The sequence below is a fragment of the Neoarius graeffei genome, chromosome 9 (assembly GCF_027579695.1).
Source record: "Neoarius graeffei isolate fNeoGra1 chromosome 9, fNeoGra1.pri, whole genome shotgun sequence".
NCBI classification, from domain to species: Eukaryota; Metazoa; Chordata; class Actinopteri; order Siluriformes; family Ariidae; genus Neoarius; species Neoarius graeffei.
This window is the reverse complement of record NC_083577.1, coordinates 19857988-19873637: the sequence shown is the minus strand read 5'-3', so window position 1 is coordinate 19873637 and position 15650 is coordinate 19857988. Positions and strand designations below refer to the sequence as shown.

The following is a 15650-nucleotide window of genomic DNA, read 5'->3' as shown; positions in this document are numbered from 1 at the left end:
TTAAATTTTGCATTCAACATAAAATAGTCCTAATAAGTACTGAAACTCATTCCTCAGTACCTCAATGAACTTTTGGTCTATATTGTTGCATCATGACTGCTTTAGTCAACAGATGCAGGCTATTTATCAGTACCCAGAATAATGAAGACTATAGCAGGGAGTAGACGTTTTTACTACAATACCCCCAGGTCTGTTATAGCCTTTTAAATAGTATTTAAGAACTTAGACACAATCTCAATCCTTAAATCAAGGATGAAAACCTATTTGCTTAGTCATGCATTTTGTTAATAGCTGTTCGCTGGTTCTCCCTTTTAATTATGCTGTCATCGCTAGACCTGCTGGAGTTCCCACTTGCACCCTGAGCTCATTGTACACCCCTTTAAATAACTACTGGATAAAAGCACATCTAATAATCTGTGTTCTCTCTCTATGTATATCATAGACTCCTGTTGCCTGATCCTGACATTTCTCCTACTGTGGCTCCTCTTGCTCATTAGAACTGACTGATTCATCCTGATGCTCTACTTCAGTTTGGAACTTATGCACCTGTGACTCATTTTTTTGCTGCTGTGGATGGTCCAACATGGATACTCTAAAGATTTTCAATTCCCCAAAACAGTTTTTGCCCAAGACATTCGCTTCACTGGATAATCTCACACTGCAGATTTGTACATTCTAACATTGCTGCTGTAATCATAAAGACTGTCCTGTGCTAATCCACCCATCCATCCATTATCCATACTGCTTATCATCAGGGTCATGGGGGAAGCTGGAGCCAATCCCAGCTGACTTTGGGAGAGAGGCAGGATACACCCTGGACGAGTCGTAAATCTAATGTGGCCTAACACAGAGACGAACAACCACTCACATCTATGTGCAATTCAGAATGGCCAGTTAACCTAATCTACATGTTCTTGGACTAGAGGAGGACGCTGTAGCACCCAGAGGAAATGCATACAAGTATGGGGAGAACATGCAAACTCCACACAGAAAGGCCCCAGTTGGCCCTGTGCCAATCCCAGGACTCTTATTCACAAACTGTTCATCGTTTCAACACTAACTTAGTACTGTTTGTATTTCCCCTTCTTTAGGTGTAAACTGTAGTGATTTATAATTCCACTATCTGGTGTCACCAGAAGATGGATTTCCTTTTTATGGTTCCTTTCAGTGTTTCTTCCACATGTTTCTGTTTTTTCTTGACGTTAGCTTCTTCATTAGGAATCTTAATATACATCTGAATTTTAGCAAAATGAGTTTGGGACAATGTCTACTGTATTATTAAAAGCTGTTTACAAACAGAGTTGAACTCTATTTTATTTTTCCAGAGTTCATGGGTGAGCTAATAAAAAACACCAATCCCTCAACTGAAGGGAAAGTGATCCTCTTCCTGTTGGGATGCAGACTGTGACATTCTGAAATCACTGAAACTTAGAGGCTGCAGTGTACACAGCCAGCAACTTAATGAACTGAAATCATGTACAAATTTCTCAGCATCATGTGGATTCTGTATATTTCTTATTTTGAATATTTTTCTTATTTGACAATGTGCAGTTTAACAAATGTTAGTTCTATATGGGAATCAAATAAGCCATGGTTGAGGGTTTAGTTATCACATTTTTGTAATAAAATAAATTTTAATTAATTTTTTTTCTTACCTTCAGTCCGCATCCGCTCAACTCGCTTTTTCAAAACATTATATTGGGCATCCAATCCATCAGTGAGGTGAATTACAACCTTAGTGTGCATATGGTAAGAAAAGCAAATTTATATTAGTTATCATAAAGAAATTTCCCAATCCTGCCTTGCAGTATATTTATGTTTACTGTATTTGCTTTAAAAAAGCAAAAAAAACCAAATTGTGAGCTTACAGCAGTTACATTCAATGACATATGCAGAGCATGTGTACCTTAACTCTGTCTGAAGGACGGTCCTGGAACCTTGCACTATATGCATCAATAGTCTTGTCATTCAAGATGAAGGGTCCGCGGCTGTGCAGAGAGCTGAAGGACTCAATGAGCTTTGTGTAGCTATCGGTAAAGTCTAGATGAACAGGCTCTAGTGCAGAGTCCAATGCTGATATTCCCACATGTACTGATGGAACCTGACTAGGAGAGCAGCTAATGGCCTCCATTTGGGTAATTCGCTGCAGAATGTCAGCCATCTTGGTCTCCAGTGATCTTTGATTTGCAAAGATGTTCTGAGCAGACACATCAAAGCCCACAAGAACGTCCAAGTTGCAAGCTAACATTGTTGGAAACAATTTTTAACATTTTTCAGTAGTTGATTTATAAACAAATGCTTATTTAGAGATTCTCAAGAAAATGTAAACTGAGAGTAAGGGATACGTAAATTAAAATAATTTATTTGTGTCTCACCTTTTGTTACAGTTTTTTCTCCTGTACAGAGATTTCCGCTGACATCGTCTACAAGTGTGGCCAAAATCCGCTCATTCAGCTCAGAAAGCTCTCGGAAGGTACTGGCCCGGGCCACAGTGGCAGACTCACTGGCCAAGTCATTGAGCTCATTCTCAATGTCTCCCACACCAATGGCATAGATACGTACTCCTGCATTTTTAAGACCCAGTGCTGCTGTTTTACCATCATCTTGTGAACGTCCACCCGTCACCAACATCAGGATCTGAGGGATTCCCTCATCCTTCCGACTACCTTTCTCCTTCACAAAGTGTGCTTGCTGAACATGCCTAATGGCGTTGCCTGTATTAATTTTCCAACCACCCTTGTACTCAGTTCTGCTGATAGCCTCCAAAACATCATCCTTGTTGTCATATGTATTAAAGTAGAAAACATCAGTCACGTCTGTGGCATAGTGTGCCAGACCAATCTGAAGGTTGTCACTATCTGTGACAAAAAGTTCAATAAGCTCTTTAATAAATTCCATGGTCACTTTGAAATTATTCTTCCCCAGGTTTATTGAGCCGTCAACCAAAAAAACTATGTCGGCAACCTTAGGCTTTGGACCAGAAGCTAAGGAAAGATATGAGAGAACAAACCAGTGAAGTTGTTATACAGTAAATATAAAATATCTGTAGCCAAATAATTAGAAGCAGTTGTACTTACGCGTGGGGGGCACAGTGGTTGTAATCACCACTGTTCCACTGAGTCTTGCAATAAATTGATTTTCTATATTTGGCAGTGCTGGGAAGGTTGACACTTGGAAGACATCATCTGGTGTGGTTGCAATTGCTCCAAGTTGCCTTGAATCTGCTGCCCCAGCACCAATTCCTATACATTTTACCTGAGATTTTTTGAGAACTTGACCATAAGGAGAGACATCAGAGGTAGACCTTCCACCTGTGAGTACCACCAAATGCTGAGAAGCCTTGTTCGGCCGAGCTCCTGCAGATTCCTTTAGTTCTTTATCAATCACATACTGAATAGCATCAGCTAAGTTTCCACCACGACCACCCATCTGACGCAATCTCTTAATAGATGAAATGACTGCCTTCTTGTTGCTATGGGATATAAGTGAGAACTCAGTCTTAGGTCTCTCTGCATACTGTACCACTGCGACACGCACTTCTTCAGGGTGCACATTGAGTTGCTGGACAATCTTCAAGATAAAGTCACGAATATGAGCAATTCCACTTGGACCAACATTATCAGAACCATCAATAAGGAAAACAATGTCCTTTCTTCCAAGATTCAGTCCTAAAAAAAAAGCAAGCACTTGAATGCAACTAAACTTACATTTAGAAATTAATAGCAAAAGGGGGTATTTATTTGATCTTAGTATGGCAAATTTCACAGGAGAATAATTCTCATGCAGTTATTTTGCTGTTTTTGAGACTTGTCTGTTATACTGAAAAACATATTTATTAAAAATATATAAATATGAATGTCATGCCAATATTTGAGCTTTCAGTAATTTCTTTGAACTGTTCTTTTTCTGTGGCAGAATGTACAACATACATCTTTAATGAAAAAAAACCCCACTAGAATCTGGTGCACACGCTTTAATTTTCTTTGAGTTTTCTGAAATCAACAAAAGTATACATACAGGGTCAAAAATATACACACACAGCACACCTAATATTTGGGTAAAATATCTCTTCACAAGATTCACCTTGACCAAACATTTTTTTGTTTACCATGAACAAGCTTCTGGCAGAATTCTGGTTGGATATTTCATGACTCTTCATGGTAGAATTGGTAGAGTTCAATTAATTTTTTTTTCTTGGCATGGACTTGACTTATAAGCACGGTCCATATGTTTTCAATAGGGTTGAAGTCAGCACTTGTTTTAAGCTTCATGTTAGCCTGCTTTATCCTCCACAACCAGCTCTGGTGCATGTTTCGGTTCATTGTCCTGTTGTAACTCCCGAGTCCCAAGTCATGTTCAAGTTTCTGATGATTTATGCTGAAGAATTCTGAGGTAGTCTTCCTTGTTCATTATTCCATCCACTTTGTGAAATGAACCAGTTCCACTGGAAGCAAAACAGCCCCAGAGCATGATGATCCTACCACCACTACCAGTTGATACAGTGTCCCTCTGTTCATGGTGGTCATTGTGGCCAAACAACTGAATCTTTGTCTCATCTCACCATACAGCTATCCCCCAGAAGGCTTTTTCTTTGTCTGTGTGGTCAGCTTCAAACTTGAGTTAAACTTGAAGGTGTCAATTTTGGAGCAGGGAGTTATTTCTTGGATAGCAGCCTCTTAGTCCATGGTGATGTAAAACTCACTGAACTGTAGACAGTGATCCATCAGCTTTCAGTTCATGGCAGGGCTGTGCCATGGTGGTTCCCAGGTTGTTCCTGACCATCCAAACCAATTTCCTTTCAGCTGAGGGTGACAGTTTGGGTTTTCTTGAGGCAAAGTGGCTTAGCAAAGTGAATACACCTCACAATAACTTGCATACAATTGTTTGAACTGATCTTGGAATTTGCAGTTGCTTAGAAATAGCTCCAAGAGACATTCCAGATTTGTGTACAGCTGTGATCCTCTTTCTCAGATCTGCACTAAGCTCCTTGGACTTTCCCATTGTATTGTGTGTTGGTCAATCCAATGAGTGCTGTAAACAAACCCTTTTTATGAAGGCACAGAGAAGCTACCGGCTGTAGTCAATCATGATCACTAACAGGAAGTTAAGAAACCTTGGCCTGGGCAAGATAAAAGACATTTTGAAAGTTTCAGCACCTCTGAATTAATAATCTAAGCGAGTGTATGCATATTTTTGACCCTGTATGTTTAATTTTGACCCTGTATTGATTTTAGAAAACCCAAAGAAAATTAAAACTTGTGCACCAAATTCTAGTGTTTTTTTTTAAATTAAAGACGTATGCTGTAAATCATTCTGCCATAGAAAAGGAACAGTTCAAAGAAATTACTGAAAGCCCAAATATTGCCATAACATTCATATCCAAGATGACATTCATGCCACTGTATGTAAACTTCTGACCATATATATATATATATATATATATATATATATATATATATATATATATATATATATATATATAAAAGTTAAATTAAATAGTCAAGTCATATTAAACACATTGATGTACCTATATCCAGAGTTTGTATAGAGTCTTCGATTTCTTTAGTAGTCATGGTGTTAATTGTAGCCAAAAGCTGCTGTTCCACTCCTGGCTTTTGTTGGAAGTCTCTAATGATGTGTGCATGTCCTGGCTTTATAGAAATCAGTTTCAGCTCTTCAACATCAGCATTATCTGATCCAACAGCGATAGGAGCCACATAATTCAGTTTCAGCTGGTTAGCTGGACCAGATACATCATCGTTGGATTTTCCTCCAGTCATTAAAATGAGAAACTGTGGCACACCCTCTTCAATTCGGCTGCCAGCTGATCTCTGATAGATATTCCTTGAGATCCAACTAAGTGCTTGGCCAGTATTAAGTATTCTGCCACCTTTACTTCTCATTTTACTCACTGACTGGCGAACCTCTTCCTTGGTTGAGTGCTCATTAAGGAGGAACTCCAGTTTAGGGTCTTCACTGTACTGTACTACTGAAATCCTCACCTTGTTTAACCCAACATCTAGCTTCTCCACAATGTTCAGAATCATGTCTTGGATAGCAGGGAAATCTCTCTGCATCATAGTTGTTCCATCAACGAGGAAGACCACATCCTTCTTTTCTCCAGTCGATATTGTTGGTACTATTTTATGTGACACACATAGGACAAAAGTCTTATGGGATGAAATTCTTATTTAACATATAAAAAGCTAAACCATTACATTTGGCATAGTTTACCAAAATAGCACCTTCACACAGACAAATAAATGATTCAGTGTTCAAACAGCAGTTATTATTACCCCAAGCTGGGATCATACTTAAATATTGAAAATTTCTTTGCAATTTGTAAAGTTATGCTATGTACACAAAGTGAGTCACAAGTTCCATGCATTGTGATGATATACTGTATATTGTAGCAGGAGACTTCCTAGCAATCCACACGCCTAATAAATAGAATGTAAATAATAACATTTTTATGTGGAATATTAATGACCTAATTACCTATGGGATAAACAGGTTTCAGTATCTTCAGTTCTTCATCAGACAGCTCTGTCAGGGTAGTGATGAACTGATCTTTGACAATGTGAAGGCCAGGCAAATCTTCCACTGAGTAAGCAAATGTGGGCACATAGGAGATCATCTGCAGCTCTTGAAGGCCAGTATCTCTTGTCCCTATACTGAAAGGCACAATTCCTAACTCTTTTACCATATGTACTGATGTTCCTATATTATCTGTTGATTTTCCTCCTGAAATTACTATGAGAAACTGTGGGACACCCTCCTGCTTCCTGCTCCCACGAACTGAATCCAGGACATTCAGACGGACAAAATCTATGGCTCTTCCCAGGTAACGGTTTCTACCTCCATGTTGTCTGAGTTCCTTGATTGCATTTAAGACCCCCTCTTTGGTCTTGTGGGAATTGAGATAGATATCCACATGAGGAGTGTCTCCATACTGCACTACACTTACTCGAATTTTGTTTTCGCCTACATTTAAGTTCTCTACAACTCCACGAACAAATTCCTGGATAATGGGAAAATCTCTCCCAACATCTTCAGATCCATCAATCACAAAGATAATATCCTTCTTGGGACCCTGAGACTCTGCTGAAAACACACACACACACACACACACACACACCCCATGGAAATATACCAGAATATTTTCCAACTCAAAGCCATTGTTCCATCTATTTATAACATAACAGTGAAAAAAGAAGTTGACTAATATAAAAATTTGTGCACAGGGGCACTGTCATCCTGGAACACATGCTCAAAAACACTCTGGACAATTGTTTCCAACTTCAGGGTAACAGTTTGACAGTTTGGAGAAGAACCTCATATGGGTGTCATGGTAAGGTGTCAACATGTTTATATATACATACAGTATTTATAAATAGACACTCAAACACTTTATTAGGAACACCTGTACACTTATTCATTCATGCACATTTATTTTCCAAACAACCAATCATGTAGCAGTAGTGTAATGCATAAAAAACGTGCAGATATGGGCCAGCAGCTTCAGGTAATGTTCACCTCAACCATCAGAATGGGGGAAAAATTGTGATCTCAGTGATTTTGACCATGGGGTGAGGGTGTAAGACAGGCTGGTTTGAGCATTTCTATTTACTGTTGATCTACTGGGATCTTCATGTACAACAATGTCTAGAGTTTATTCAAAACAGTGCAATAAAGAAAAAACATCCAGTGGGCGGCAATTCTGAGGACTGAAACACCTTGTTGATGAGATAGGTCAATGCAGAATGGCCAGACTGGTAAGAGATGACTGAAAGGCTGCAGTAACTCAGATACCCACTCTATACAATTGTGGTGAGCAGGAAAGCACCTAAGAATGCACAACCTTAATGCGAATGAGCTACAACAGCAGAAGACATCAGCCAAGAACAAAAAGCTGAGGCTGCAGTGGGCACAAGCCCAGCAAAACTGGACAGTTGAAGACTGGAAACACATTGCCTGATCTGATGAATCTCAATTTCTGTTGAGGCACACAGATGGTAGAATCAGAATTTGATGCCAACAGCATGAATCTATGGATCCAACCTGCCTTCTGTTTGTGTCAAATGTCCAGGCTTTTAGAAGTGGTATAATGGTGTGGGAAATGTTTTCTTGGCACACTTTGGGCCTGCTAATTCCAATCAATCATTGCTTAAATGCTCCAGGCTATTTGGATATTGTTGCTGACCATGTGCTTCCCTTCATGTCCACAATTTACCATGTTCTCATAGCTATATCCAGCAAGATAACACACAAAGGAAAAGTGATCTCAAACAGGTTTCAGGAACTTATTCAGTGTTTTTCAGTTTATATGTGGGGGCAGCATGGCTTTGCAGTGGTTATCACCATTGGCTCACAGCAAGAAGGTTCCAGGTTTAAGCCTGACGGCCAACAGGGGCCTTTTTGTGTGGAGTTTGCATGCTCTCCCCATGTCTGCATGGGTTTCCTTCGGGTGCTCTGGTTTCCTCCCACAGTTCAAAGACATGCAGATTAGGTAAAAATACCCAGCCACTGGAGTTGCACAAGCCAGTGCATACTTAGTGCCAGTTCTAAGCCTGGATAGACTGGGGAGGGGTGTGCCAGGAAGGGCATATGGTGTAAAACCTATGTTCAATCAAATATGCAGATCATAAATTGGGAAGGATGATCTGCTGTGGCGATCTTTAACAGGAGCAGCTGAAAGAAGAACATACGTATACTGTATAATGCCCTCCACAATTATTGGAACCCCTTGTAAAAATTAGTAACAAGGGTTAGAAAAAAATCCAACCTTTAATTGAAATGAATTTATTCAGAGGAAAAACAAATCCATCATCAAGAAATAATTATTTTCAACAAAAACACATGAACCACTATTTTTTGGCACCTTTGAAAAATATAGTGAACGCAATATAACTGAAGCATGTTTCCCATTTAAATTGTATATTTTTTAGTTGATTGAAATATGTAGGAATTTTCAAGCTGTAATACATGACTTTCTGATCAAATTGGGTATAAATATAAAGTGACACAGAGGCCAAATTCCCTTATTCATCCAGCAACATGTGGAAGATAAGAGAACACTCAAACAAAATGAGGGAGAAGTGTATTGACTTTCATAAGTCAGGGAGTGGTTATAAAAAAAAGAATAGCTACTTGCCTGACAATGTCTATTTCTACTGTTAGGGCAATAATAAAAAAGTGGACACCAACTGGAACTGTTACAAACTTGCCTGTAAGAGGACCCAAGTTTATTTTGCCCCCACATACAGTGAAGAGGAGGCCAAGAGAGGCAAATAAATAAATAAATAAATAAATAAATAAATAAAATCCTCAAGGATCACTGTTGGTGGATTAAAAGAAAAAGTAAAATCTTAGGGTTTCCAAGTCTCCAAAACCACCATCAGATTCCACCTCCATGCCAACAGATTATTTGGAAGGTCTGCCATAAAAAAGCTTTTTCTGACAGTTAAACAAACATAAGCACCTGAGGTTTGCAAAACTATGACTGGAACTGCGTTCTATAGTCTGATGAAACATAAATGGAAATTTTTGCCAATAAACACTATCTGGTGGGTTTGGTGTAAAAAGAAGTATGGCTATAATGAAAATAACCCAATCCCAGCTCTAAAATATAATGGAGTTTCTGTAATGTTTTGGGGCTGTTTTTCCTCCAAAGACCCTGGGAACATTGTTAGGGTACATGGCATCATGGACTCCATGAAATAACAGGACATTTTAAATTAAAATCTGGCTGCCTCTGGGTCATCACTGGGTCATCACTGGATCTTCCAGCAGGACAATGATCCAAAGCATTTGTCCAAATCAATAAAAAATGGTTCTCTGAGCACAGAATCAAGCTTCTGCCATGGCCATCTCAGTCCCCTGACCTGAACCCCACTGAAAACCTGTGGGTGAGGTGAAGAGAAAAGAGAGCACAAGAAAGTGTCAAGGACCTTGGATGATCTGGAGAGACTGTGTAAAGAGGAATGGTCTCAGATGCCCTGCTCTATATCCCAAACCTTATAAAAGGTTACAGGAGAAGACTCAGTGCTGTTTTGATAGCAAAGGGAGGATGTATAAAGTATTAAATGCAGCAGTGTCAATAATAGTGGCACATGTGTTTTGTTGAAAATAATTATTTCTTGAAGAGAGATATGTTTTTCTTTGAATACATTTATTTCAATTAAAGGTTGGATTTCTCTCAATTTTTTTTTCAGTGTGAGATGAAGTTACTTGACCAAAAGGTGGATTTTTTTTTCCTATCCCTTTTTACTAATTTTTACAAGGGGTACCAATAATCGTTTAGAGACACAGTGCATTGTACAGCTTGCTGGGTATGGGGCTGTGTTGCCACAGACTGGTCAGAGTGCCCATGTTGTCCACTGTCCACCAGCAAAAGCACTTACAGTGGACACATGAGCATCAAAACTGGACCATGGAGCAATGGAAGAATCTGGCCTGGTCTGGTGAATCACATTTTCTTTTACATCATGTGGACAACCGAGTGCATGTGTGTCGCTTACCTGGTGAAGAGATGGCACCAGGATGCACTATGGGAATAAGCCAAGCTGGCAGAAGCAGTGTGATGCTCTGGGCAATGTTCTGCTGAGGAATTCTTGGGTCTTGACATTCATGTGGATGTTACTTGACATGTACCACTGACTGAAATATTGTCTTCTTCATGGCAATGATATTCCCTAATGGCAGTGGCCTTTTTCAGCAGGATAATGTGCCATGTCACAGTGCAAAAATTGTTCAGGAATGGTTTGAGGAACATGAAAAAAAGTTCAAGGTGTTGACTTGGCCTCCAAGTTCCCCAGATCTCTATCTGATTTAGTAACTGTGGGATGTGCTGGACAAACAAGTCCAATCCATGGAGGCCCCAATTCACAACTTACAGGACTTAACATATCTGCTGCTAACACCTTGGTGCCAGATACCACAGCACACCTTCAGAGGTCTTGGAGTCCATGTCTTGAATGGTCAGAGCTGTTTTGGTTGTACAAGGGGGTTATGACTGATCGGTGTGTATATATAGAAGACAAAACTTGTTGAAAATAAATTATTGTACACCTGTTACCAATGAAGTGATGATGATTCACCCCAAATAAAGATCAGGTTTTTCTAGAGGATTTTCTTAAAATTTTTGTGGTTTCATGTGACTTCTGAATCCATGGTCTGGAAAGAACTTGTAAAGAATGTATAGGATCTCGTCCAATCAAATTGTTTCATCAAAATTGATGAAACAAAAAAAGTTTCCAAGAGACCCAAGACAGCATTAAAAAGGAGCTGCACAGATCTCTGGCAAGAACTCAAGAACTAGTTATTACTTGCATGGAACAAACTAGTTATTACTTGCATGGAACAACAATCTTTTGTATTCCTCACGTCTTGGCTATGGGTAGGGTGGCTAGACCAGAGCCCCCCGAATCCTCCAAGTTCACTTAAATTTTGCAAAATCCATGTGACAAATGTGATATGGTCTGGTGAGACCAAGGTAGAACCTTTTGGGAATAATTCTTTGGGCATAAAAAAACATGTCAGCACCAGCCAGCACACTAACGACCCAAAGAACAAAGGAATGGTGACAAAAGATGATCAATGTTTTGGAATGGTCCAGTTGCAGAACAAAATCCTATTGAAATACCTGTGGAATGACTTACACAGGGTTGTGCAAAGGATGTTCTCTCACAATTTGATAGCTATAAAGCATTTTCAAGTAAGAGTTGAATAAAATTGCCAAATGAATATGTGCCAAGTTAACTGGTGACTCTAAATTGACCGTAGGTGTGAATGTGAGTGTGAATGGTTGTCTGTGTCTATGTGTCAGCCCTGTGATGACCTGGTGACTTGTCCAGGGTGTACCCCGCCTTTCGCCCGTAGTCAGCTGGGATAGGCTCCAGCTTGCCTGCGACCCTGTAGAACAGGATACAGTGGCTAGAGATAATGAGAATATGTGCCAAGTTGTTAGACTCTTAGGAAAAAAATTAAAAAAATAAATAAATTGCTGTATTACAATACAAGCAAAAGGTGGTTTAACAAAATAATAGTTCAGGGGTGTATAATAGTTCATAGTGTGCACTTGCATGATAGACAGTCATTTTTTAACACCCCCCCCCCCCCCCCCCCCCGAATCTTTCCATTTTTTTTTTTGACTGGTTGTTGGTTGCTATGTGGTATTAAAGGTGGGTGCGAATGTATAAATACAGCCATTAAAATCACAAGCCCTAAAGGACCAGTTTATGGGACTCATTAATCTTTGTGCATCATGACAGGCATTGTTTATTTTCTGTCCTACGTAAGAGGTAATCAGCAATATATTGGAGAAGCAAAGAAAAGAATGGCTTAATTTTTTTCTCCTTTCAAACACTTACCTGTGGTATGACAAGTATTGCATAAAAATCATGAAACATTGTTGCATGAAAGTTTCTTTTGGAAATAGAGTGTGCATTATATTTGCTCATAATGTAAAAGATAATGGTGATGGGAAAGATTCAAAATTGCTGTCATATTTCTTAAGGGTCCACTGCAAGATAATGATTTAGTAAGTAGGTATACTCATGTAAAATGAGCTCATACATGAATAATGAAACAAACAAACAAAAAAGCCAAAATTCATCTGAGGCCAAAACTGATTGCAAAGGTAATTTGATTAATATGGCACCTATCTGGTCAAATCTTTGATCAATGATAGAGAGTGAAATACAACCCCAATTCCAATAAAGTTGCAACACTGCACAAACTGTAAATAAAAACAGAATGTGAAGATTTGCAAATCATAGAAACCCTATATTTCATTAAAAATAGCACAAAGAACATATCAAATGTTGAAACTGAGAAAGTTGATTGTTTATTGGAAAATATATGTGCATTATCAGCAACACTTTTCAAAAAAAAAAATTAGGACAGGCGTATGTTTACCATTGTGTTGTATGACCTCTATTTTAACAACAGTCTGTAAATGTTTGGGAACTTGAAAGAAAGAAAGAAAGAAAGAAAGAAAGAAAGAAAGAAAGAAAGAAAGAAAGAAAGAAAGAAAGAATACAGCCATTAAAATCACAAGCCCTAAAGGACCAGTTTATGGGACTCATTAATCTTTGTGCATCATGACAGGCATTGTTTATTTTCTGTCCTACATAAGAGGTAATCAGCAATATATTGGAGAAGCAAAGAAAAGAATGGCTTAATTTTTTTTAGAAAAGAAAGAAAGAAAGAAAGAAAGAAAGAAAGAAAGAAAGAAAGAAAGAAAGAAAGAAAGAACAACTTTATTCATCACACACTTGTGAAATTCCTCTCTGCATTTAACTCATGTGAAGCAGTGAACACACACATGCACACACATGTGAGCAATGAGCACACACACATACCCAGAGCAGTGGGCAGCCATGCTAAAAGCACCCGGGGAACAGTTGGGAGTTAGGTGCCTTGCTCAAAGGCACCTCAGCCCAAGGCCATTCCATATTAACCTAACCGCATGTCTTTGGACTGTGGGGGAAACCGGAGCACCCCTTTTCCACCAAATCAGTTCCAGGGCTGGTTCAGGGCCAGTGCTGGTGCTGGTTCACAACTTGTTCAACTTGCGAGCCAGCTGAGAACCAGTTTGCTTTTCCATAGCTCGCGGTGCTAAGGGAAGACACGTCATTACGTTGCTGTATACCTCAGTTACGTCGTTGTATATGTCATTACGTCGCTGTATACATCAGTTACGTCGCTACGTTTGCATAAACCTTTGCGCGAATATCAAAGCAAAAACAACACGGAAGCAGCAGCAGCAGCAACAACAACAACAACAATAATAATAATGGATGACTTCGCATTTGTACAGCTGCTGCTTCTCGTCGCTTAAAAATGGTGATCTTTCGTGGTCTTGTTATTGTTGTTGGTCTTAACAACTCCGCCCCCCTGCTGACGTAAGCGGTTCTTTCCTCTGGCCCAGCAGAGAGTTGGTGCTAGCCTGGAACTGTTTTTTCTGGCCCCAGAGCCAATTCTTTGTCAGTGGAAACAGAAAACCTGGTTCCAAGCTAAGCACTGGCCCCGAACCAGCCCTGGAACTGCTTTGGTGGAAAAGGGGCACAGACACAGGGAGAACATGCAAAATCCACACACCAATTGCTGTAGTTTTGAAAGGGAAATGTTGTTCCATTCTTGCCTGATATACAATTTCAGTTGCTCAACAGTTCAGGGTCTCCTTTGTCATATTTTACACTTCATAATGTGCCAGATGTTTTAAATGGGAGACAGGTCTGGACTGCAGACAGGCCAGTTTAGCACCCGGACTCTTTTACTATGGAGGCATGCAGTTTTAATAGGTGCAGAAAGTGGTTTGGCATTGTCATGCTGAAAGAAGGAAGGCCTTCCCTTAAAAAGACTTTGTCTGAATGGCAGCATATTGCTCTGAAACGTGAATATATCATTCAACATTAATGGTACCTTCCGAGATGTATAAGCTACCCATGTCATGTGCACTAATGCAACCTCATACCATCACAGATGCTGGCTTTTGAACTGTGCACTGATAACAAGCTGGCTGGTCCCTCTCCTCTTTAGCCTAGAGGATGTGGTGTCGATTATTTTAAAAAGAGTTTCTATTTTTGATTCAACAGACCTCGGGACAATTTTCCACTTCACCTCAGTCCATCGTAAAAGAGCTCAGGCCCAGAGAAGGTGGTGGTGTTCCTGGATATTGTTTATAGATGGTTGTAATGTGCATTTGTGGCTGGAGTAATGGACTGCTTTCATGGACGATGGTTTTCTGAAGTCTTCCTGAGCCCAAATAGTGATTTCCATTACAGACATGTGTCTGCTTTTATGCAGTGTCACCTGAGGGCCTGAAGATCATAAGCGTCTAATATCAGTTTACAGCCTTGTCTCTTGCTGACAGAGATTTCTCCAGATTCTCTGAATCTTTTAATGATAGGATGTACCATAGATGAGGTGATCCCCAAATTCTTTGCAATTTTACACTGAGGAAAGTTATTCCTAAATTGTTGCAATGTTTGCCCACACAGTCTTTCACAGAACAATGAATCCCATCCCATCCCATCTTTACTTCTGAGAGATTCAGCTTCTCTGGGATGATCTTTTTATAATTGTACCGTAACTGACCAGTTGCCAGTTAACCAAATTAAGTTTGATGGTTTTTTTTTTTAGCATGACATAAATTTTTCAGTAATTTGATGCAACTGTCCCAACTTTTCCAAAATGTGCTGCTGACATCAAATTCAAAAAGAACATTTACTTTTCGAAAAACCAAAAATTTTCTCGGTTTCAACATTTCATATGTTGTTTTTGTACTATTTTCAATGGAATATTGGGTTTCCATGATTTGAAATTATTCACATTCTGTTTTTATTTATGGTTTACACAGTGTCCAAATGTTTTAGGATAAAAATGTCATATCAAACTGACAGGGAAATTTTTAAAATTTATCTCTCGCCCATTCAAAGTGTGTAGTTTATTATTTATTTTTTATTAAAAAATTTTATTTATTTTTTTAACATTTGTACCCATGCTATATATTGGTAGTAAAATTGAGAATAACTTTGGCAAAAAAAGGATAATTAATGAGAAAAAATAGAAAAAATTGTAAACAAGGGTCAGAGAAGAATTGTTGTGCAAAGCAGCAGCCTGATTCATGCTGGATAGAGTTCATG

The 15650-nt window shown here is 39.1% G+C and overlaps 1 protein-coding gene across 1 annotated transcript in view; it reads right to left on the bottom strand.

Annotated features, from left to right (window-relative positions):
• The window catches only part of col6a3 (collagen, type VI, alpha 3), a 96485-nt gene that overhangs the window by 50330 nt on the left and 30505 nt on the right, over positions 1-15650 (bottom strand). Inside the window, exons 31-36 of the mRNA XM_060930509.1 lie at positions 6499-7104; positions 5528-6139; positions 3078-3668; positions 2376-2984; positions 1907-2241; positions 1656-1734 (exon numbers count right to left, since the gene is read on the bottom strand). Of these exons, the coding sequence (XP_060786492.1) occupies positions 1656-1734; positions 1907-2241; positions 2376-2984; positions 3078-3668; positions 5528-6139; positions 6499-7104 (2832 nt within the window). The remainder of the gene's footprint in view (positions 1-1655; positions 1735-1906; positions 2242-2375; positions 2985-3077; positions 3669-5527; positions 6140-6498; positions 7105-15650) is intronic.